The sequence below is a fragment of the Piliocolobus tephrosceles genome, chromosome 15, assembly GCF_002776525.5.
Source record: "Piliocolobus tephrosceles isolate RC106 chromosome 15, ASM277652v3, whole genome shotgun sequence".
NCBI lineage: Eukaryota > Metazoa > Chordata > Mammalia > Primates > Cercopithecidae > Piliocolobus > Piliocolobus tephrosceles.
Window position 1 is genome coordinate 70,925,274 of NC_045448.1, and position 24,574 is coordinate 70,949,847.

At 43.5% G+C, this 24,574-nt stretch overlaps 2 protein-coding genes across 3 annotated transcripts; both read right to left on the reverse strand.

Annotated features, from left to right (window-relative positions):
* Positions 1-926: 926 nt before the first annotated feature.
* On the reverse strand, positions 927-13,936 carry SNRPG (small nuclear ribonucleoprotein polypeptide G). 2 transcript variants are annotated; one of them, XM_023223950.2, is made up of 5 exons: positions 13,788-13,921; positions 13,114-13,668; positions 9,178-9,200; positions 8,201-8,325; positions 927-1,249 (listed from the first exon to the last, which is right to left on the reverse strand). In XM_023223950.2, the coding sequence occupies exons 3-5, from the start codon at positions 9,194-9,196 to the stop codon at positions 1,199-1,201; spliced, it is 195 nt and encodes a 64-aa protein (XP_023079718.1). In that variant the 5' UTR covers positions 9,197-9,200; positions 13,114-13,668; positions 13,788-13,921; the 3' UTR covers positions 927-1,198. The 2 variants fall into 2 exon arrangements, with proteins under 2 accessions (XP_023079718.1, XP_023079717.1); XM_023223949.2 differs by lacking the exon at positions 13,114-13,668 and having other exon boundaries at positions 933-1,249; positions 13,788-13,936.
* Positions 13,937-15,871: 1,935 nt separating this feature from the next.
* FAM136A (family with sequence similarity 136 member A) lies at positions 15,872-22,312 on the reverse strand. Its single transcript, XM_031934172.1, has 3 exons — positions 22,153-22,312; positions 21,067-21,207; positions 15,872-17,366 (listed from the first exon to the last, which is right to left on the reverse strand). Exons 1-3 carry the CDS (start codon positions 22,237-22,239, stop codon positions 17,178-17,180), a joined length of 417 nt encoding a protein of 138 aa, XP_031790032.1. The 5' UTR covers positions 22,240-22,312; the 3' UTR covers positions 15,872-17,177.
* Positions 22,313-24,574: the final 2,262 nt, after the last annotated feature.

Sequence of the window (24,574 nt, forward strand, 5' to 3'; positions counted from 1 at the left end):
ATCAGTTACCTGAAACGCTTGTTAAAACATCACTAGGCTCCACCCTGTCTATTCAATAAGTTTGTTGTGGGACATAAGAAATTGCATTTTATTAAGTTCCCCGGTGATGCTGCTGTTCTACTATAGGAACCACACTTGAAGAACTAGTTCTACAATTCAGCTCTATATTGTTGCTAAAATAAAATAAAAGAAAAAGTCAACGAAGATTTACAAAGAGCTGCTGAAAAATGGAGTAACAGTGTATGGGACTTCATATCAGTTCTCCTTACTGTGATTGTTAGTTTGATCCCTCTTGTTCTTTTGTTGTAAACATTTTCTACAATTAGGAAATGCCATTTAAGAGTGAGAGAAGTATGTATCTGTGAGCCATTGTGTTTGGTGTTTTACAAGAACTTTACCATACTTGTGTGTATTCCATTCTGTACAGTTTAAAAATGATTCACGATTTGCAGGCTTTTTATCAGATCAAAAAAAAAAAAAAAAAAAAAAAAAAATCAGCCTTAAGCATTTGCTTGGTAAGATTTCTTGAGATTAGGTTTATAATACAACCATCTGTAATGTATCTCTTCTTTGAGCTTGTGGGCCATGCAGTTCATTAACTAGATGAATACATTGTGGACGGTATCCTGGCTACCCTTCTCTACTCACAAAGAACCACGATACACTGGAATGTTTTTCTCTGGAATCCTCTTTCTACTCTTGTATTAAAATTTCCCCCCACTTAATGATTATGTTCAAAATAAACTACATCATTACTTCCTGTCTTTTCTTCTGTTGTACTATTATTTGGAATGTAGATGTACTTGGGAAAGTCAGACTAGATCAAAGTTACTACTCTTAAGTTTTGAAAATTAGTGTTTTAGAAGAAACTCATTCATGTTTGCAACTTCTTTATCTGTTTAGTGTTGAAAGATGGACAAAAGGAATCCTTGCCATGTTTCACATTTAATAAGATTCTTCCACTTTAATGCATAAAACCCTTTGAAATCATTGTCAACCAGGAAAATTCATGTTAGAAAAAATTGGAATGAGAGCTAATATTCTATATTCAGAACATTTGAGAAAGCATTTTTGACTATTAGAAAAGTTTATTTAACAAAAAGTCTAATATGAAAATGTATATGACCTAATTTTTACATCATAGTAAAACAGGCCCTATGGAGAGAGGACATGGGTTTCTCTGCTGAACAGCCATTATTTATACTCGTTCCAAGGCTTCTAACATGATGATACTATTCCCTCGTATTACCTAAGAAAGAGAAAAATAAATTTGAAAAGAACTCATGTAACAACATAACTATGATGATTTAAGAATTTTCACCAAATCATTAATGGTTTTTCAATACTACATGTCAGTGTGTTTTGTAAAGCTTTATTCAAGCCACAGGGTCACCAAACAACTCTAAGCCTCTAAGCCCTTTGTAAGACCGACATCTTCTAGATTTAAGGCTAACAATTAGCTTTCTGAGATTCTAATGCCAAGTCTCCAATGACTAATTTCACCTTTCTTTCTTTTTTTTTTTTTTGAGTCAGAGTCTCACTCTGTTGCCCAGGCTATAGTCGCGCAATCTTGGTTCACTGCAGCCTCTGTCACCCAGGTTCAAGCGATTCTCCTGCCTTAGCCTCCCAAGTAGCTAGGATTACAGGAGCCCCTCCACCACACCCAGCTAATTTTTGTATTTTTAGTAGAGACGGGGTTTCACCATGTTGGTCAGGCTGGTCTCAAACTCCTGACCTCAAGTGATCTGCTCACCCAGTCTCACAAAGTGCTGGGAATACAGGTGTGAGCTATCACACCTGGCCCTAATTTCTTCTTTTAAAATGCAGGACTCTAAATGTCCATCCCTGACTCTATGGGATCCAAAAATTAATGAGTAAAATATGTACAGTAAAGTATGTTAGGTACAGTTTGGAGGTATAAGATCATTTAGGGAACAAACCAGGATGGGAAATTGTGAAAGGCATGCTTTATGAAAATGACATTTTACCTGGGTCTTGGAAATTGGGTAGAATTTTGAAAAGGAGATTTTAGGAAATTCTAGACAGAACTGAGATGAAGACAAAGTATAAGAGGATAAAGAAGTAATCTAATTTGAATGCAGTAAAAAGTTCATGAAGAGAATCAGGAAACAAAGATAGCTGGCACTCAATCTTGGAAAGCTTCAAATGCCAATCTTAGTGTTTGGAGGACATCAGAAACTAACAATGAGCCAGTGAGAGTTTCACATTTGGGGGAATGACAATCATAACTGTCCTGGCAACAAGATATATAAATACACCAAAGTTTGAAAAGGACAGAACCTAGAGGCAGAGAGGTTATTAAAAAAGGGCCCTAGGAGAATAGTGCTTGACCTAGTAGATAAGCCATAAATGAAGGTAAGAATACTTATCAGGGGGTGCAGTGTCTCACGCCTGTAATCCCAGCACTTTGGGAGGCCGAGGCGGGTAGATCACCTGAGGTCAGGAGTTCAAGACTAGCCTGACCAACATGGAGAAACCCCATCTCTACTAAAAATACAAAATTAGCTGGGTGTGGTGGCACATGCCTGTAATCCCAGCTACTCAGGAGGCTGAGGCAGGAGGATCACTTGAACCCGGAAGGTGGAGGTTGTGGTGAGCCAAGATAGCGCCGCTGCACTCCAGCCTGGGCAACAAGAAAAAAACTGTCTTTTGTCAAAAAAACAAAACAAAAACAAACATCAGAGTATAGATGAATCAGCTGGTAAATGAATTCAAGAGGGGTAGAAAAATAAGTGAAACTGGAAGGCTAGGGGACTAAAAACAAGAAGTCCCTAATAGACCGTAGATCATCATAATCGACAGATCACCCATCAGTCAAGTAGAATTGGATAGGTGAATGGAGGAGTACAGGAGGAAAAGGATAGGTAATGTAATAATTTTGAGGTGTTCATTAGAAATGGAGGCATTCTAAAAAGATTCAAACTGGAGCTATGCTTATAGGCACCTAGAGTAAAAGTAGTTGTAACTTGTTCTTTTCTCCCCATGTCATGCTTGTTTTATTTACACATACACTGTGATTTATTGTGTTCTCCATGCAAATGTAAATTTTATGAGGCCAGGGGCTTTGATGCAAAACCCTAGTGCCTAAAATAGTAGCAAGCACACAGAGGGCTCAAGTACCTGGTAAATATGAATCAAAGAACTCACATGTGAATACTGCGGCTGACAGAATAGAAGGGAACACAACTGGTAGGAAAAGTGTCTTGGAACCTGGCAGCCAATTATCAGCAATAAGTATGATAAGGTAGTAAAGAGCAGATTTAAAAGAGAATGGCTAGGCACGGTGGCTCACGCCTGTAATCCCAGCACTTTGGGAGGTCCAGGTGGGCAGATAGCTTGAGCCCAGGAGTTTGACACCAGCCTGGGCAATATGGTAAAACCCTGTCTCTACAAAAAATACAAAAATTATTTGAGGGTGGTGGTGCACACCTCTGTTCCAGCTACTCGGGAGGCTGAGGTGGGAGGATCAACTTAGCCCAGGGAGGTTGAGACCACAGTAAACCAAGCTCCATGCTACTGCACTCTGGCCTCAGTGACAGAGTGAGACCTTGTCTCAAGCCAACAACAAAAACCAGTAAGAATACAGCTCCCCTCCATTTTTTTGAGACTGGGACTAGCTATGCTGACCAGACTGCAGTGCAGTGGCTATTCACAGGCACAATCACCGCATACTGCATCCTCAAATTTCTAGGCTCAAGTGGTTCTCCTGCCTCAGCCTCTTGAGTAGCTGGGACTACAGGCGCACATCACCGTGCCCAGAATAAGCTAGGAGTAGAAACATGCTTACCTAGTTATCAGAATTTTATTTTAATTATTATTATTATTATTTTGAGACATGGTCTTGCTCTGTCAACCCAAGCTGGAATGCAGTGGTTCTATCACAGCTAACTGCAGCTTTGACCTCCTGGGCTCAAGTGATCCTCCCACTTCAGCCTCTCAAGTAGCGTTGGGACCAGAGGCATGAGCCATCAAGCTGGGCTAATTTTTAAATTTTCTGTAGAGACAGGGTCTCACCATGTTGCCCAGGCTGATCTCAAACTCCTAGTCTCAAGTGATCCTCCTGTCTTGGCCTCTCAAAGTGCTGGATTACAGGTGTGAGCCACTGCACCTGGCCAGTTATCAGACTTTTAAATTCCCTATTTTTTTTTTTTTTTTTTTGGGCAACAGATGTTGAACATCACATCTCACTGACCAAAGCAAGAAAAGTTACTCTTCCTGCTTACCTCCCTGCTAAATTTACACACTTGTCTTGTCAGATATTATTTAGAAAATAAGGTTAGATGGTGAACTTTGTCCCATCTTATCTGTGGTCCAAAAATATTAAATGTATAATCCCAGAAACAGATAATCCATAAGTTTTACATTGCATGCTGTTCTGAGCAGTGTGATGATACCTCACAGTGTGATGATACTGTCCCTGGACGTGGATTATCCTTTGTCTAGCATCTCCATGCTGCCCATTAATCAGTTATCTCAGTTTTTTGATTGACTGTTGTGCTATCAAAGGATTACCTGTGTTCAAGTAACCCTTATTTCACTTAATAATAGCCTGAAAGTATAAGAGCAGTGATGCTGGCAATACAGATATGCCAAAGAGAAGCTGTAAAGTGCTTCCTTTAAGTGAAAAGGTACAAGTTCTTGACTTAATAAGAAAAAGAATCATATGTTGAGACTGCTAAGATTTATGGTAAGGACGAATCTTCCATCTGTGAGATTGTGAAGCAGTAAAAAGAAATTCATGCTGGCCAGGTGTGGTGGCTCATGCCTGTAATCCCAGCACTTTGGGAGGCCAAGGCAGGTGGATCACGCGGTCAGAAGTTTGAGACTAGCCTGGCCAACATACTGAAACCCTGTCTCTACTAAAAATACAAACATTAGCTGGGTGTGGTGGTGTGTGCCTATAGTCCCAGCTACTTGGGAAGCTGAAGCAGGACAATCGCTTGAACCCAGGAGGCGGAGTTGCAGTGAGCTGAGACCACACCTTTGCACTCCAGCCTGGGTAACAGAGTGAGACTCTGTCACACACACACACACACAAATTTGTGCAAAGGGTTCACTACTATCTGTGGTTTCTGGTACCTACGATAAAGGAGGCCTACTGTAGTGCTCTTCCTCTTTGCCACTGTGTTTGAGGTCTAATTCTCCAAATCAAACTTGAACCATCAGGTCCAGAATTACATACTGCTCCTTTTGTTGTGCTTCAATGCTGCTACAGAAGCACAACTCTAGCAAGACTGCCTGAATTATGTAATATAATAAAATGTAAGATAGAGGCGATGCCACTGACAACTCTGGGGATGTCTCAGAAAATACTTGAGATTTATCATTAGGTAATGATCCAGCTGACAGTTTAAAAACAAACAAACTCCTGAAAACACACACATATCCTTTTTCTTTTTGAGACAGGATCTCGCTTTGTCACAGACTGGAGTGCAGTGGTGTGATCTCAGCTCACTGCAGCTTCGACTTCCTGGGTTCAGGTGATCTTCCTGCCTCAGCCTCCTGAGTAGCTGGGACTACAGGTGCACACCACCATGCCCAGCTAATTTTCTAAATTTTTTGTAGAGATGAGGTCTCACTGTGTTGCCCAAGCTGATCTTGAACTCCTGGGCTCAAGTGATCCTCCTGCGTCAGCCTCTCAAACTGCTGGGATTATAGATGTGAGCCACTGTGCCCAGCCAATACACACATAACTGCAATAAAACAGTATTAAATAATTTCAGTGGCCTCAATGGATCACTGACTTGGACAAGGTAATATTGAAACCAACTGTCCTTTGTCAAACAACTTCTAACAAAACGAACAAAATCTTTTTTTTTTTTTTTTTTTTTTTTTTGAGACGGAGTCTCGCTCTGCTGCCCAGGCTGGAGTGCAGTGGCCAGGTCTCAGCTCACTGCAAGCTCCGCCTCCTGGGTTTATGCCATTCTCCTGCCTCAGCCTCCCGAGTAGCTGGGACTACAGGCGCCCGCCACCTCGCCCGGCTAGTTTTTTGTATTTTTTAGTAGAGACGGGGTTTCACCGTGTTAGCCAGGATGGTCTCGTTCTCCTGACCTCTTGATCCGCCCGTCTCGGCCACCCAAAGTGCTGGGATTACAGGCTTGAGCCACCGTGCCCAGCCAAAACGAACAAAATCTTAACTTATGTGTTTCCCTTCTTCCAACTTTAGAAAAGTCAAAAAGTTAATCTCTGTTCTTGCCTTTTAAAATGTTTTTTTATTAAAGAAGACTGATGTATTATTATTTCTTTTTCAAAGTGAAGACTCAGCAGCAAGAATCATTGTCTGTTGATGAAAACTTTTTTTTTCTTTGGCTGGGGGTTGGGGGTGTGTGTGTCACATAAACCTCAGAGATGGAACAGGAGGCTGCCCAACACACTAGGTAATCATTACTTAAATGACTTGGGATGGCAGTGCTTTCAACTAATTTCTGTGCAAAGAAAATTAAGTCCATAAAGTTTTGGGGGAAAACTGACAGAGGGATGCTCTATTCCTTCTCTGATAAAATTCCAATGAGCAGTGTGTTATATAATTCTCTAATCTTATTCTCAAAGCAGAATTGACAATTAGGATTCCTTCCTGAATCCTTTTCAGCAAATTTGTTGCAAGGAACTAAAAACCAAATCCACCTTCTATTAGAATGAAAATTTATTTGTAAAAATAAGGGCTTAGAGGAAAATCTTGGGGTATCTAGAAAGTGTTTTTACAAGGACTTGTCTACTAATGATGCTGGCAGCCTTATTCAACAGAAGCTCACAAGCGAATATACCTGAAAAACAAGTCAATTTACAAGGAACTTGGGGGTACACTGTGGTATCTGGAGACTCTAAACTTTATTCAGTCATGACTATTGATTTGCTTTTCAAAATACAGTAAAAGTATCTGAAATAAGTATCTGAAAAAAGTATCTGAAATAAGTAATAACACAAACCTTGGAAAGAATGGTATGTAGGCCGGGCGCGGTGGCTCAAGCCTGTAATCCCAGCACTTTGGGAGGCCGAGACGGGCGGATCACGAGGTCAGGAGATCGAGACCATCCTGGCTAACATGGCGAAACCCCGTCTCTACTAAAAAATACAAAAAAAAAAAACTAGCCAGGCGAGGTGGCGGGTGCCTGTAGTCCCAGCTACTTGGGAGGCTGAGGCAGGAGAATGGCATAAACCTGGGAGGCGGAGCTTGCAGTGAGCTGAGATCTGGCCACTGCACTCCAGCCTGGGTGACAGAGCGAGACTCCGTCTCAAAAAAAAAAAAAAAAGTATGTAAAAAAATTAAAGAGGCAGAGATGTCAAAATAGGTCTATCTTCAACTGTACTGCTCAAACTTAAAAATCAAGGTTAATAAATCAAGGTTAATAATTAGCAACTCTTAACACTCCTTGGAGGTCTTTATGCTTAATAATTTGCTAAAAGTAAGTTGTCCTTTTTGGCTCACCTTTTTCAATAACTTTGGGTTTACCACTTTATTAGGTATGTTGTCCTGTGTTAGACAAAGAAGGACTCAAAGTGGGGGTGGGGTATCAAAACTCTTCTTCAGTAATCACTAAAACTACAGCCCAATGAATGTAGGAATGTTTAATCCTATGAGGGCTCAGTATATGCTTTTTAATTTTTTCCTGCTTTTTCTCTCATGTGAATAACTGTCACTGTGATTATCCCTTGTAACGTTTACCTTGGCTACCTTAAAATTTTGGGTATGTTAAACCAGAAAACCGAGGTTAACTATGTATACAAGTAAAATCAGAAAGTGTTACCTGTGAACTGGCAGATCTGCATTAGGCATTAGCAGAAATGCAAAACCTTAATTAAGTTCCGCCCCACACCTACTGAAGTAGAATCTTCATTTTAACAAGATTCCCTGGGGATTCATATACACATTAAGGTTTCAGAACTCCTGCTCTAATGAAGGACCAACTATGAGCCTCTATTGTAGAATAAAGCTTAAAAAGGATTTCCAACAGCTATTTCAAGCCCTAAGACCTTAGGTTCTGTATAGTTGAGATATTACCTACAGGTAACCAGGATATTACCACATCTGAGTAACTGCCATATGTTCAGCTAAAAACGAGATGGAAAGTCTAATCTTGCCTGTTATTTGCCGTTTCTGGGGGTTACTAACTAGGAAAGTTAATACACACTCCAAAAGAAAAATGAAATATCCAAGAGAAATCTTCTATCTTTAACTTACCACCATTCCAATATTGTTCTGTTGCCCACTAGTCGCCATCTCCACACATTCATCTATCACAAGGTTCATAAAGGGATCAAATCCCCGCAATATTCCTTGGACATGTCTGCCACCATTTAATTTCACTATTAAAAAGGGAAAAAGACGTTTTAGATAAACTGTCCATTAGCTACCAAGCATTCACTAGAAATCAGGTGGGATAAAACACAAGTATTTGAGATGTTTGACCCACTATCCTTACTGTATGCCAAGAACTGGGTTAAACATTTTTGTATTTACTTCCACATTTTAATTTATAAGAATCCTAAAAAGTAGTATTATCCTTATAGGACAGAACTAAACTTTAGAGCTTTTTAAAATTTTTATGAAGATGGGGGCCCCCTTACGTTGCCCAGGCTGGTCTCCAACTCCTGAGCTCAAAGGATCCTTCTGCTTTGGCTTCCCAAAGTGCTGGGATTACAGGTGTAAGCCACCATGCCCAAGCTTTTAAGTAACTGGGTTCATGGTTATACAGCTACTGTATGGCAGAAGTGAGACTCAAGCTGAAGGCTGCTTACTTCTAACACTCACGGTTTTTTCCCCCACATATATTTCAAGTACTGTGTGGGTCAGATTTTTAGATAAATTGAACAAATCTGTTATTCCTACATATTCCCAAGAAACAAAATAATTATTCCTTGTCTAAGTCCTTTGTAGCTTGTTTAAAGAAAAAAGGTTGATAAATCCTGTTAATTTTGCCAGAGTGAAGAAAGGCTTATATAAGATAAAGTCTGAAGTCCTGTTAAATTCATTAAATATCAGAAATTAGGTAAATAAAATTGTCAAGTTAGGATTAAGTAATCTGTTTAATTAATGGATGTGAATTAGAGGTCCTGTGTGCTTTAAATTTTTATAAAGTTGCTCCAAACATATTGCTAAGACACACGTAAAAAGCAATTGAATGATTTAAAAAAAGTCCAAAACAACAACAAACTTACATGATAACTTCTTGTCCATAAATCTGAAAAAGGAAAAGGGTAAAGATTATATAACCAATTAAAAAAATTTAAGCATAAACAAGTACATAAATAGGTATAGTTAAGATAATTTGCTAAAATTTATACAATGGGAATAATGAAATTTAAAATAGTAAAAATACTATATTGCTGTAAAGAGGGAGGGAGTAGGGCGAGGTAGCTCATGCCTGTAATCCCAGCACTTTAGGAGGCTGAGGTGGGTGGGCTGCTTGAGCTCAGGAGTTGAGACCATCCTGGGCAACATGGTGAAACCCCATCTCCACCAAAAATACAAAAATTAGCTGGGGGTGGTGGCACGTGCCTATGGTTCCAGCTACTTGGGAGGCTGAGGTCGGAGAATCACTGGAGCCTGCGAAGTTGAGGCTGCAGTGAGCCATGAATGCGCCACTGCACTCCAGCTTGGGCAATAGAGTGAAAACCCGTCTCAGGTAAAAAAAAAAAAAAAAAAAAAAGAAGAGAGAGAGGGGGCATAAAGGGTTACCTAAATTAGACATTCTACGACGCAAAGTAACTTGGAAAGAGGAAAGACAATAAAAATGAAATATATTTAAACTATATTAATCTACATTAAGTATACTAATGTGAATTACGAAAACATTCTTATTGTTCAATACTATGTTGTTTCATTGACCGAAGTTTTTTTTTTTTTTTTTAAAGAGATGGAGTCTCACTATGTTCCCAACCTGGTCTTGAATTCCTGGCTTCAAAAAAATGCTCCCTCTCAGCCTCCCAAAGTGCTGCTGGGATTACACAGGCATGAGCTACCACATCTGGTCTCACTGACCTAATTTTCAATGATTGGATTTTATAGTCATAATAGAAAAACAAAGACTTGCCTACATTTGGTTATTTCCAAAACTAAGTTGTAAAGACAGCAAACAGTAATCAAATCATATCCAATTCAACAAGTATTTTATATTTGAGATAAATAGTGTTCATTTAATGTTAAAGCATCAAGCATAAATGTTCAGGGTAGTCTTCAACATTTAAGTATACTTTAGTATAATAAATGCACATTTGAAACTTCAAACAATATGAATTAAAAGAAAATTCTATTTTAGTGGAATACGAGAATACTAAGCCATGCAGTCAAACCAGTTTTTAACCTCTTCCATTTATAGGCCAGAAAACATGAAATTTCATTCAAATTTTAAAATATAAAAAAAAGGGGCCGGGCGCAGTGGCTCAAGCCTGTAATCCCAGCACTTTGGGAGGCCGAGACGGGCGGATCACGAGGTCAGGAGATCGAGACCATCCTGGCTAACACGGTGAAACCCCGTCTCTACTAAAAATACAAAAACTAGCCGGGCGAGGTGGCGGGCGCCTGTAGTCCCAGCTACTCGGGAGGCTGAGGCAGGAGAATGGCGTAAACCCAGGAGGCGGAGCTTGCAGTGAGCTGTGATCAGGCCACTGCACTCCAGTCCGGGCGACAGAGCGAGACTCCGCCTCAAAAAAAAAATAAAATAAAATAAAAAAAATAAAAAAATGGAAAAAAAAAGTTTAGTATATGGGCCATAAAGTGGGGCACTTAGTCAATTTTAATGTATGGGATTATCACGGGGGAATGTAAATATAAAACAAGGAGCATGACTGAAGGAGGGAGTAGATACATTTACAAGTAAAAATATATTTATGGGCCACGTGCAGTGGCTCACACCTGTAATCCCAGCACTTTGGGAGGCTGAGACAGGTGAATCACCTGAGGTCGGGAGTTCAAGACCAGCCTGACGAACATGGAGAAACCCCGTCTCTACTAAAAAAAAAAAAAAAAAAAAAAAATACAAAAATTAGCCGGGTGTGGTGGTGCATGCCTGTAATCCCAGCTATGGGGAGGCTGAGGCAGGAGAATTGCTTGAACCCAGGAGGCAACGGTTGCCGTAAGCCGAGATTGTGCCATTGCACTCCAGTCTGGGAAATAAGAGCGAAACTCCATCTCAAAAAAAAAGAAAAAAGAAAAAAAAAATATATATATAAAATATATATATACACACATATATTTATGAAGTATGATGAACTGTATTTTAATAAGATACATAAAACATATCAAATATAACACAAGATCTTATACAATCTTTACAACGACTTTGAATGCAATTATGGTCTGTCATTTCTACCGTTTTTACAGATGGAGAACTAGGCTTGGAAAAGCTAAATCAATTTTTCGAAGTCACACAGCAAGTCAGAGCAAACACAAATAGTTCAGTTTGACTGGAGAAGGGAACATGTAAGTATTAGCAGCTGTAAGGTTTGGCGTTTGAATGCTGGCTTAAGTATAGATTCAATTTTGCATACTGTGATAAATTTTTTTTTTTTTTTTTTTGAGACGGAGTCTCGCTCTGTCGCTGGGGCTGGAGTGCAGTGGCCGGATCTCAGCTCACTGCAAGCTCTGCCTCCCGGGTTTACGCCATTCTCCCGCCTCAGCCTCCGGAGTAGCTGGGACTACAGGCGTCCGCCACCTCGCCCGGCTAGTTTTTTGTATTTTTTAGTAGAGACGGGGTTTCACAGTGTTAGCCAGGATGGTTTCGATCTCCTGACCTCGTGATCCGCCCGTCTCGGCCTCCCAAAGTGCTGGGATTACAGGCTTGAGCCACCGCGCCTGGCCTTTACTGTGATAAATTATTAAAGATGTCACTGGCAAGACCACTGTGGCAGCGAATTTTAAGAAGTGGAAGGAAAAATTCAGCTAAGCCAGTGTATCTCAACTTCTGCAATAATGACATTTGGGACAAGGTAATTTTGTATTGTTGGGGGCAGTCGAATAACGGTAGGATGTTTAGCAGCATCCCTGGTGTCTACTCACTAGAAGCCGGTAACACCAGAGTCCTTACCCCCCTTTTAAGAACCCCTGAGTTACGCTAAGCCTGAAGGAGGGCATAATGGTGTAAAAGAAGATGCTATCTTTGAGAAAGCAAAGGAAGAAAAAATTTGAAAGTCATTTTGGCGGCAGATCTCACGGGATTTCACAATTCATGAAACCTATGGATGAGAAGAGAAAGGTATTAAAACTAGCTTCCTTCTCTGAAATTTTCAAAAACTATGTTATGAATCACAAATAAAATCTTAGATTACAAGTAGAGAATGGTCCTTCTGTTTAAAAAAAAAAAATCACCATTTCACCAGTCCCTGATGATACTCACATCACCAACTCACCAATAAAATAACTTTCAGATAAAAAGAGTAATTTTCACAATAATTTCTGACTAACTTCTATTTTTCTAACGTTGGGCTATGTTTTAATAATTAATTCCTTAACAGACCTAACTAAAATATACATGAAAGTAGTTTTCATACAAAAGATGGCTTTGATACAAATGCACCTTTAAATGCAAAACTACTATTATTATTTGAAACTGAGTTTCGCTCTTGTTGCCTAGGCTGGAGGGCAATGGCGAGATCTTGACTCACTGCAACCTCCACTTCCCGGGTTCAAGCGATTCTCCTGCCTCAGCCTCCCGAGTAGCTGAGACTACAGGCGCATGCCACCATTCCTGGCTAATTTTTTGTATTTTTAGTACAGATGGGGTTTCACCATGTTGGCCAGGCTGGTCTCGAACTCCTGACCTCAGGTGATCCACCCACCTTGGCCTCCCAAAGTGCTGGGATTACAGGCGTGAGTCACCGTCCCTGGCCGCAAAATTATTAAATAGGAACTTTTCCTTATGTCTGACTTCCATGAGCCTGGTAATAAATGAACTATACACAAAGCCAACCACATGCTACGCCAGAAAAAATTGATTCCTGTAAAAACTTTGCATCCTTTGTGCAATCCAATTAACACATGTAGAATTCCAGCATCAGGGAGTACAAGCAAAACAGAAACGTACTGAGGAAACACATAAGCTGTTAAGTCCAGTCAAAAAGTATTTGAGGAGTTTAAAGTTTTACGTTGAGTCCTACCTAAATTAAGGCTCTCCTCCTTAAAGTTGTTTGTCTTTACTGGGTGTGTAAAAAAAACTTCACAAAAAATTAGCCTTCTCTGATTAGAAAAAAATTAATGTTCTAATAAAAAATAAATGAATGTTCTTACATAGTTTCAGTATCAGAGCAAGATAACACATGACATTCAAGCTTAATGTAAAAATAGGCAAGAAAAAAGAATGAGGTTTCTAAGTAAAAGCTCAAAGAAACAACTACAAACACATTCTCTAAGACTAAAGTGGCTTTTGGATTCCAATGCCTCACATAGTTTTAAAAACCCTTCCCTTCCATCCCCTCCTTAGTTCCTGAGAGAATTTTCCCCTCTAGCCCTCTATCTCGAACATGATGCTATTAGAGATGTTCAACAAAAGGTGGCATTGGAGATCTTCAAGGAACGAGGGACAGCGCCGGGTGACCAGGAACCGGAGCGCGGGACAGAGAGACTAGTCGGCCAGAAGGAGGTGCGGTGGCTGCCGGCGGTAACCACGCCGACGCGCGAGCTCTGCGCGGGCTTCACGTCTCATGCGCCGGAGCCTGGCCGGACCGGAAGAAGAAATAAGGTGAAGCGGCTCAAGCCATTCACCTTGAAACACCAAGGGACTCGGGGGACGCAAAGAAGCGACCACTTCGGTTTGGCTCTCACACATACTTACTTTTTCAACTCGGGAGGGTGAGCTTTGCTCATGGCGTATACTCCGCGGGCTCACAGACGCCTTGGAACGGAATGCACGGCTTCCCTCAGGCTCCCGCGGTACGCCCGGCGTCTTGCGTTTGGCGTCATCGACCTAGTTAGCCAATCGATTGTTGGCAGTTTTTAACACTTCACTCGCGATATCTGAGCGCCTCGGTCATCGCTGAGCTTCCGGTTGCGTCGTCAGCGATTGGCCAGGACAGAGGGGTAGGCCCTCTAGGCACCTTTCTAAATTCGGTTTTCCTTGTGCAAAATTGAGAGAACCGGTATTCTGACGATGGGGTATCCATGTTCTTGTCTATGGAACAGCCAAAAAAAAAAAAAAAAAAAAAAAAAAAAAAAAAAAAAGCCGGGCGTCGTAAATCCCAGAACTTTGGATCTCTTGAGCCCAGGAGTTCCAGACCAGCTTGGGCAACATAGCGAGACCCCTCCTCTATTTAAAAAATAAAATTGAAATATTAAGATAACAGTCCCCTCTCTAACTTCTGGGCAAACCCGGCAAATCCCGCATGTCTGTGGATCGTATCGCTTGTTTTCTTCATATATACCAATATACCAAATAATGATCCCTGGAGGAATGGGCCTCTATATTTCTTTTTTTTTTTTTTTTTTTTGAGACAGTCTCGCTCTGTCCCCCAGGCTGGAGTGCAGTGGCTCGGTCTCGGCTCACTGCGAGCTCCGCCTCCTGAGTTCCACACCATTCTCCTGCCTCAGCCTCCTGAGTAGCTGGGACTACAGGCACACGCCGCCACACCCGGCTAATTTTTTGTATTTTTAGTAAAAATGGGGTTTTACTGTGTTAGCAAGGATGGTCTGGATCTCCCGACCTCGTGATCCGCCCGCCTCGGCCTCCCAAAGTGCCAGGATTACAGGCGTGAGACACCCGCGCCCGGCCGGGCCTCTGTATTTCTTTGGCAGGTATCCTATAGCATACTGTCAGACCAAGTAGGGTTCCGGTAACATGCAAATTAGCAGCCTCAGCACCATTGGAGAGTAAGGTGACTGGGCCTGTCTCCAAGAATTTCAATCTATTTCCGACTGACGGGTCTTGCAAAAAAAAATTTTTTTTTGTTTTGAGATGAGGTCTTGCTCTGTCACCCAGGCTGGGGTGCATGGTGTGATCATGGCTCACTGCAACCTCGAACCCCTGGCCTCAATCAATCCTCCCACCTCAGCCTCCTGAGTTATTTAGACTACAGGCGCAAGCCACTGTACCCAGCTAATTTTTTTTTTTTTTTTTTGTAGAGACGACGTCTTGCTTTGTTGCCCAGGCTGTTCTCGAATTCCTGGCCTTAAGAGATCTGCCTGCCTCCAGCTCCCAGAATGCTGAGATTACAGGCATGAGCCAGCATGCCTGGCAGTTCTGCAATTTTTCAAACACTACCTCCAGAACTCACTGATGTGCCATTGCCCCGTATATAAAACGTGAAGTGCAGCACACAAACATTCTCTAATACAAGGTATTCCTTTTTCATGTCAAGATGTGTAAAAAGTGGCCTCAGACTTGTTCCCAGTTATGTTACCCCAAAATAGGAGAATGCACGGATTATAGAAGACTAAGCCAAAATAGAATGCCGTGTTCATTTTAAATAGGGGATGGTTCTCAAAAATTCAGTTAATTCCTGATATCTGGAATGGCTCTATTTAAATACCAATGATAGTAAAGACTTAAACTCATCACATATTTAGCACTCTCTTAGTACTCAAAATCCTAGACACTCTTATTTTTTTCTAGCAGGGTCATAGCTTTGTACCTTTACTACCACTTGCTATTAGTGTTTAGTTGAAGCTAGAGACTGACATAGATAATGAATTTCTCTTTTTAGCCTCATAGTTTCTTTTCTACATTAATGAACTTCAAGTCACAATGTCCTAGTCTCCTCTCAAAGTTTTTCCCATTTACAATGAACCAGTTCTGAATCTGAACCATAACAACTAATTTCTACTCTTCTGGACATTTTAAACTCATTTAACCTTTTAAAAGGAGAAGCATCCTGAGAAAGTTATATATTCACTGCCCAGATATAAGGAAAGAAAACACAATAGTGGGGAGAAAATTAAACTTTATTTATTTTTAAAACCAAACCACTAAGAAAATATGTCACAGCCTAGAAACAGCAAATGGACAGGCTATAATTTCAAGTAATAAGTTGGTGAAAATACAACGAAGTTGCTATCAAAACAATAAGTTGCATGCCAGGGCAGGAACACTGCCAGCTGCACAAGCCCCAGGCAAAAATAGTATTTGGTAATGGGGGCTGCCCCTCCTTTGCTCTAAGGGAGTCAGCTCATCCTAGCCCAAGTTGCTTACTTTTTCTCTCTTGAATTCCTGTTGTCAGGGGTTTGTCTTAATTGGGCTCTGTTAATTCAGGGGGCTAAGTAGGCAATGCTAGGTTTAGGCTTTCATTCCATCTGTTCTAATAAAACCAGGTTTTTCCAAATCCAGTACTTCATTACTCTGTTATAATCAAGTAGCCAACTGCTCCTCTTTTACTGTTCATTCCTAGATACTAGTATATATCAAAATCAAAACCCCCTTCTCTTCAAGGGAAAAGTGTTACTGCAAGATTGTCCTGTCATTTTGCTATACACAGCCTCAGGGGCCATCAGCCAGTAATTCTGCTTCCCATAATTAGTGTGTCATCACCTCTCATGTTTCTGCATGGTCTCCAGGCTGAAAAATGCAGCATGTAATAATTTTAAGAAACATACATCCACATCTTGATGACCAGAAATGGGGATCCACAAGGAACCTTTCAAAGTTCTTATCCAAACTAGTCTCCCTCCCAATTCCACATCTTAAGATCAACTTGTATGTCCTTGTATAAATTACCCAAAACCAACAAAACAAAGACCCAGAAAACTTTCTTTCCCTTCTAAGTTAGTGACCTCATTGATTTTGTTTCACAGCTTATGGAAAATGGTGTGGTGACACTTCTGGTAAACAGGAGGTTGGCAACAAAGAGAAAATATGTCTCCTCAGACTCCACCAACTCTAACCTGCCAGCCTGTTAGTACCTGTGCAGTAAGAAGAGTCTGGTACCTTGGAAGGCTCTGGCTTGTTACAGGGGAGAGCCTTATTGCCAGGACAAGCGCTGGCCACAGGAAATAATAAGCTCTAAAACTCTCCTGTAATCTCTCTGACCCGATTTAGCACCACTTTTTTCCATTTCATTTTTTTTAGGACTGAAACATAAAATAACCAGTGTCCAGAGGCAAGTGACATATGCCTTACACTTGTGGCCATCCTTCATTTCTTCATTTGTAAACCTTGCTTAAAAGACTAAAGTTCCCAATTCCTTATAAAAAATATATTCTTGCCCTTAGCCCCAATGGCCACTGGCAAAGACTTTTATTTCCCAATGGATAAGAGAGCCTCCTTCATCTTTTTGGTCATAGTTGGGATGAGGTGCATGTGGTCATCCACACACTTGGTCACACAACTGTCCAGCTGCTGCTTCACCTGAAGCTCCTTACTCCCAGCATCTATTGAATCTTTGGCTTTGTCGTTGCAATGCATGGTGCACCGGGCCAGGCGGTCCTGTGGCAAGAAGGAAGAAGGCAGAAAAAGCTGAGAGTAAGGCCTCCATCTACTTACTGTGTGCTCATTATGTGTTAGGCCCTGTGGTACAGGTTTAATATGTATTATCTTGGTCAATTAAAGGGACATGGTAGTGTGATTGGCCAAGTTTTTTTGTTTGTTTGTTTGTTTGTTTTTTGTTTTTTTTTTTTGAGACAGAGTCTCACTTTGTTGCCCAGGCTGGAGTGCTGCGCTGCAGTGGCACAATTATGGCTTACTGCAGACTCAACGTCCGAGGCTAACACTATCTTTCCACCTCCGCTCTCAAGTAGCTAGGACCACAGGCACATGCCGCCACTCCTGGCTAATATTTTCTTAGAAATTATTTTTGTAGAGATGGGATTTCCCTAGGTTGCCCAGGCTGGTTTCGAACTCCTGGGCTCAAGTGATTCTCCCTCCTCTGCCTCCCAAAATGTTGGGATTATAGGTGTGAGCCACTGTGTTTGGCTTTCCAAGACTGTCTTGACTCCAACAGAAGATGGCACCAGGAGGGCTCAAACTATTACTAGAAAGCAGGTGAATGACAGAATAAATTGTACAGAACATTCTTCCAGGAAATGAGAGGTCCCTAGAGGTTATTGTAAGACTTACAAACATCTTCTTTTTTTTTTTTTAAACAGAGTTTCGCTCTTGTTGCCTGAGCGGGAGTGCAATGGCATGATCTCGGCTCACCACAACCTCCGCCTCCCAGGTTCAAGTGATTCTCCTGCCTCAGCCTCCTGAGTAGGTGGGATTACAGGCATGCGCCACCATGCCCAGCTAATTTGGTATTTTTAGTAGAGAGGGGGTTTCTTTTTTTTTTTTGAGGCAGAGTCTCGCTCTGTCGCCCGGACTGGAGTGCAGTGGCCGGATCTCAGCTCACTGCAAGCTCCCCTTCCCGGGTTTACGCCATTCTCCTGCCTCAGCCTCCTGAGTAGCTGGGACTACACGCGCCCGCCCCCTCGCCCGGCTAGTTTTTGTATTTTTAGTAGAGACAGGGTTTCACCGTGTTAGCCAGGATGGTCTCGATCTCCTGACCTCGTGATCCGCCCGTCTCGGCCTCCCAAAGTGCTGGGATTACAGGCTTGAGCCACCGTGCCCGGCCTGAGAGGGGGTTTCTTTATGTTGGTCAGATGGGTCTCAAACTCTTGACCTCAGGTGATCCGCCTGCCTCGGCCTCCCAAAGTGCTGGGATTACAGGTGTGAGCCACCACGCCCGGTCTAAAGTCTGTTCTTTCTACAGGAAAACATTCAATTCAACAAATATTTATTGAGCATCTACTATGTGCCGGGCACTCTTTTAATGTTAGGGAATATAGCAGTGAGTAAAACAAAGTTCTTACCCATACAGAACTTATATTCCAGTGAGAGGAAAGAGACAAAGTAAATGGAGATGTTGAGGAATTAGTTGGATATGTGAATGTGGAGTTTATGAGTGAGGTCTGGCCTATAGATATAAATGCAGGAGCTGTCAGCATAGAGATTATATTTACAGCTATGAGGCTAGAGGAGACTAGAGAAGTAGTCAGAAAGGAGAAAAGAAACAAGGACAGTCCTGGGCACTCTGATGCTCAGAGGCTGGAGCGGGGAAGAGATAGCAAAGGAGGGCAAGACAGGGAGGCTAAGGAAGGAGGCAGAAAACAAGGCGAGTGAGACATCCTGGTGACCAACTGAATAAAGTGCTTTAAGAAGGAGAGGGATCCATTGTGTCAATGATGCAGACAGAGTAAGATGAAGACTGAGAAATGACCCCCGGATTCGGCCCCATGGAGGTGAGTGGCAGGAGAGTTCTGGCCCAGTGAAGAGTGAAAGTCCACTTGGAGAGGACTAAAAAGATAATGCAAGGAGAGTTATAGAGCAATCCAAGAATCAAATTTTCAAAGACCCCATCTATAAAACTAGCTGTCAAAAAGAACCCAAAGAAACCCTTTGGGGTTCCATGATCTTGAAGAAGTTATTCCTTCATAATGGCAGTAACTTTGAAGTTTTGAATGGAAAAATGTAAAGATGTATCACATTAGGTATAAGTTTTCCATGTGGATGGAACCTCAGGCTATGAAAGGCTGGCTTGGAAGTAGGTTTGCTTCCCCCAGGTTCCAGAAAAATATACTTAGAAGATGGGAGTAAAATGAAGTTGTGGATACTCTTTGCTCCAGAGAAGGAAAGAGGGAGCTCTTTTAGTAACCTCAGAGGGGCTTGTGAGCCAGAAATCAGTGAGTCAACAGTAATAATGATTTACATAAATGACTGCTCCTTAGTGACAGAGGGGCGGCCCTCTGGGTATAGCAAGTAGGGGCAGTCCTGGGTGGGTGTATAAGTCCACAAAATGGTGGAAGGGTGTTATTCTAATCTTTACCTTTTCAAGGCTATCCTACCTTTCTAGAGATTCTGCTGTTTTAAAAATAAATTAATATGTTTTAGGAAACTTTATTTATTTATTTTTATTTTATTTTATTTTTTGAGACAGAGTCTCTGTCGCCTAGGCTGGAGTGCAGTGGCGCAATTTCAGCTCGCTGCAAGCTCCGCCTCCCAGGTTCATGCCATTCTCCTGCCTCAGCCTCCCGAGTAGCTGGGACTACAGGTGCCCGCCACTACGCCTGGCCAATTTTTTGTATTTTTAGTAGAGATGGGGTTTCACTGTATTAGCCAGGATGGTCTGTATCTCCTGACCTCGTGATCCGCCCTCCTCAGCCTCCCAAAGTGCTGGGATTACTGGCGTGAGCCACCGTGCCCGGCCATTATTATTATTTTTTTTTTGAGAGTTTCGCTCTTGTTGTCCAGGCTGGAGTGCAATGGAACGTGATCTTGGCTCACTGCAACCTGTGCCTTCTGGTTTCAAGCGATTCTCCTGCCTCAGCCTCCTGAGTAGCTTGGGATTACAGGCACCCACCACCATGCCCAGATAATTTCTGTAGTTTTAGTAGAGACGGGGTTTCACCATGTTGGCCAGGATGGTCTCGAACTCCTGACCTCGAGATCCACCCGCCTTGGCCTCCCAAAGTGTTGGGATTACAGGCGTGAGCTATGCGCCCAGCCAGGAAACTTTATATTATACAGTATACATACTATATTTGGTGGTTATAGCAAAAGGAACAAACAAACGCTTCCTCCCCAACAAACTGTATAAGGGCTCTGGGTCATGAACTCCCCTGGTAACTCCCCATTACATCATTTTTTTTTTTTTTTTTTGAGACAGAGTCTCGCTGTGTTGCCAGGCTAGAGTGCAGTGGTGTGATCTTGGCTCACTGCAACTCCGCCTCCCAGGTTCAAGAGATTCCCCTGCCTCAGCCTCCCTAGTATCTGAGACTACAGGTGCGTGCCACCACGCCTGGCTAATTTTTTGTATTTTAGTAGAGACGAGGTTTCACCATGTTGGCCAGGATGATCTTGATCTCTTGCTCTCATGATCCACCGGCCTCAGCCTTCCAAAGTGCTGGAATTACAGGCATGAGCCACCGCACTTGGCCTACATCATTTCTATAGGAAATGATGTTCAACTTAAGGCACTTGACTGCCAAGACTTTGTGCAAAATTTCAAATCCTGTGAAAACTGGTTGGCCATGACTATCACAACCGTTAACAGAACCAAGACACTAAAGCCAAGAGTTTTGAACAAATGCTTGTCATCTCCTGTAAAAGTCTGTATCAAAGACTAGAGTGCTCTGTCTAGGATATTTCTCACCTGGAACTTCTCCAACTCACTGGTGACCAAAGCCTGGGCTTGAGCCAAAGGCACATGGCAGCGCTCGATGCACTGGTGCACCTGCTTCATGGAGGCCTGGCTGTCCTCACAACAGCTGGCGCTGCATCGGAACATGAGACCCTGGGGAGAGAGGGCAGAGAGAGATTAGGTAGGAAAGCCTCTGGGGACACAGATGACTATGGAGCACTACAGGAGTTAGAAGGCCATTGTGTATATTTGCACCTCCTTCTCTACCTTCTGCTTTCGCCTTCCCTGAGGATAGCTACCAGGACCTTAAAACCACCACTGGGGAAAATTATCCTCAATGTCTAGTGTAGTGTTTCATGGTCTCCTTGCTGCTAGCTCATCAGCACCTGTTGCACCGATGGTTGGGTGAACAGAGGTATGCCCGAGTGGGTGAGGGTAGGGTGGTCTGACGAAGCCAAATTCTGAAAACTAGGTGCTTCTTCCACGGGGTTCAGAGGTCAGCAACCTAGTAATACAAATTCCACCAGAGAGCAGCCAACCCGCTAATCAATGACTCAAGGGGCACTATCTGGGAAACGCATACTCCGTGAGAGAAGCAGGACTGACACACACACAGGCATTGCGGGGCTCAGAGAACAGTGTAGAAACCCGCGCTGTGTGAAGCGGGGTTGGGCGCAAGAGAAGAGGGCATGACCCGGCTATCGGGGAGGCCGGAAGCCCTCGCCTTTCTGGTCTTTCACCTTGGCAGCGCCTCTGCTGGGCCTCGGGCAGCTCACTTGCGGAAGGGGCCGCGTAAGAGGGGAAGGTGGTGGGGCGAGCGCCTGCCACCAGGGGCTTCCCACCTGCCGCCGGGGACGCTCCCGCCCCGGGCTGGACGGGGCGGAAAACAGCCTCGCGCATGGCGAGGGCACAAGGATTTCATCCGATCCGCCAAAGCTTCCGAAGTCCTGTCCGAGGCTGCCGCGGCGACCCCAGGGCCGCCCACACCCGGTCTGCGGGGACGCGGGCTGCTGTGCCAGGCGTCGCGTGGTGGCTGAGAGAAGGGCCCGGAACCCACCCGCTGAGAAGAGGGTCCCGGTTCGGCCCCAACCTCGCTACCTGCATCTTCCGGATGTTCTCTCTTTCCAGACTCTTCACCATGGAGTCCACCGCCTCCTGCACCCGCAGCTGCTGCAGCTCCGCCATGGCTACCCTGCGCTGCCCCGCGGCGCTCCGCGCCGGCGCCCATATGGAATCGGCGTACGGGCCCGCCCCCTCACCGCCCTTCCCGGGCCCACGCCCCCCACCTGGCGGCCGAACGGAGCCACTGCATGCTGGTGTCTGCGAGCCCACCGTCGTCCTCCCGCCTGGGAACCAGTCACCGGGACACCTGCCCTGCGGTTGCTGTCTGCCTTTCCTCCTCCCCTCCCTTGATCCCTACCTTTACATTCTTTAAAATAATTTAATGTAATTTACATACGGATAAATGCCCAGATCTTAGGCGTGCTGCTTGATGAGTTTTAACAAACCCTGTCGGCCGGGCGCGGTGGCTCTGGACTGGATTGTAATCCCAGCACTTTGGGAGGCTGAGGCAGGTGGATCACCTGAGCACAGGAGTTTGAGACCAGCCTGTCCAAAATGGCGAAACCCCGTCTCTACTAAAAACACAAAAATTAGCCGGGTGTGGTGGCACATGCCTGTAGTCCCAGCTACTTGGGAGGCTGAGGCAGGAGAATTGCTTGAATCGGGAGGGAGAGATTGCAGTGAGCCGAAATCACGCCATTGCACTCCAGCCTGGGCGACAGTGAGACTCTGTCTCTAAACAACAACAACAAAAACCCAAACTCTGTCTTGTCCCAACCTCCGTCCTTTCTTCCCCTTCTCCCCACCCCTGCCCTCACTGGTCTGCTTCTGTCACTGTAGATTACATTTTCTCTTTCTAGAATGTCATATGTATGTTATTATTCAATAAGTACTCCTTTTCTGTCTGGCTTTTTTTTTTAATAGCATATTGCTAAAAATTGCTTAGCATAATGCTTTTGATATTGAACTGTGTTGTTGGTTAGTTTTTGCTGCTAAGTAGTGTTTTATTGAATGGACATATCACATTTGTTGTTGTTGTTTTTTGAGACAGGGTCTCATTCTGTCACCCAGGCTGCAGTGCAGTAATGCGGACTCGGCTCATTGCAGCTTCCACCTCCCTGGTTCAAGTGATTCTCATGTCTCAGCCTCCCGAGTAACTGGGATTACAGGCATGCACCACCATGCCTGGCTAATTTTTGTATTTTTTTGTAGACGCGGGGTTTCACCATATTAGCCAAGCAGGTCTCCAACTCCTGGGCTCAAGGGATCCACCCACCTCGGCCTCCCAAAATGCTAGGATTGCAGGCATGAGCCACTGGGCCCAGCCTACATTTGTTGATCCATTCCCCTGCTGATGGGTGTTTGGATCTTTTCCAGTTAGTAGCTATTATGAATAAAGTGACTGTGAACATCCTTGACCATTTTTTTTTCCTTTTGGAGATGGGATCTTGCTATGTTGTCCAGGCTGGTTTCAAACTCCTGGCCTCAAGCTATCCTCCTGCCTCTGCCTATCAAATGGATTACGGGCATGCACCACCATGCAGTCCTTGACCAAGTCTTTTGTAGACACATATTTTCTTTTCTTTTGGGTAAATATCTAGAAATGGGATTGTTGGATCACAGGGTAGATGTATATTTATGCATTTATTTCTAATAAAAAATGAACCTCAGAGAAAAGCAGGGGCTGCAGATCATCAATGAAGCACTATGTGCCAGCAACATGAAACTGTTTCTGAATTCCTGAAGCAGTTTTATTCGGAATGCCTCACTGTCCCACCCATAACAGTACTGTCGTGTGCATTCATTTATCGAATATGTCAGCTAGGGGTGCGGGTCCAGAGGGTAGCGTCAGTGGAGAAGGGAAACGCACACTCCATGGAGAAGGGGAAGGGGCAGTGTTGGAAGAGGTGTGCTGGAGGAGGTGGCCCAGGCTGGCAAGAAGGGAGTGAGCCATCCGGGTTCCTCAGGAAAGCTTTCTTAGAGGAGATAAGGCTTGAATTGAGGCTTTGAATTGAACTGAGATGAGTGGGTGTTTGCTTGGCATATGGGGCTGAAGAGAAAGCCATGTCAGGCATGGGGGTGCAAGATGGGGGTGGGGTGGAACAAAGGAATGGGGCCGTCATTGGAATTTAACCATTTTCTGCCATTGGGCACTAGATGGCAGGAGAACTCTAGTTTGAGGGCCGTGGGGAGTTTGACTCAACCCAAGCTTCTTTGAAGAAAGCTGTGCTCTGACTGGGCGCGGTGGCTTGTGCCTGCAATCCCAGCACTTTGGGGAGCAGAGGCAGGTGGATCACCTGAGGTCAGGAGTTTGAGACCAGCCTGGCTAACATGGTGAAACCCTGTCTCTACTAAAAACACAAAAATTAGCCGGGCATGGTGGCAGGGACTTGCAGTCCTGTCTACTTTGGAATTAGCCGGGCATGGTGGCAGGGACTTGCAGTCCTGTCTACTTTGG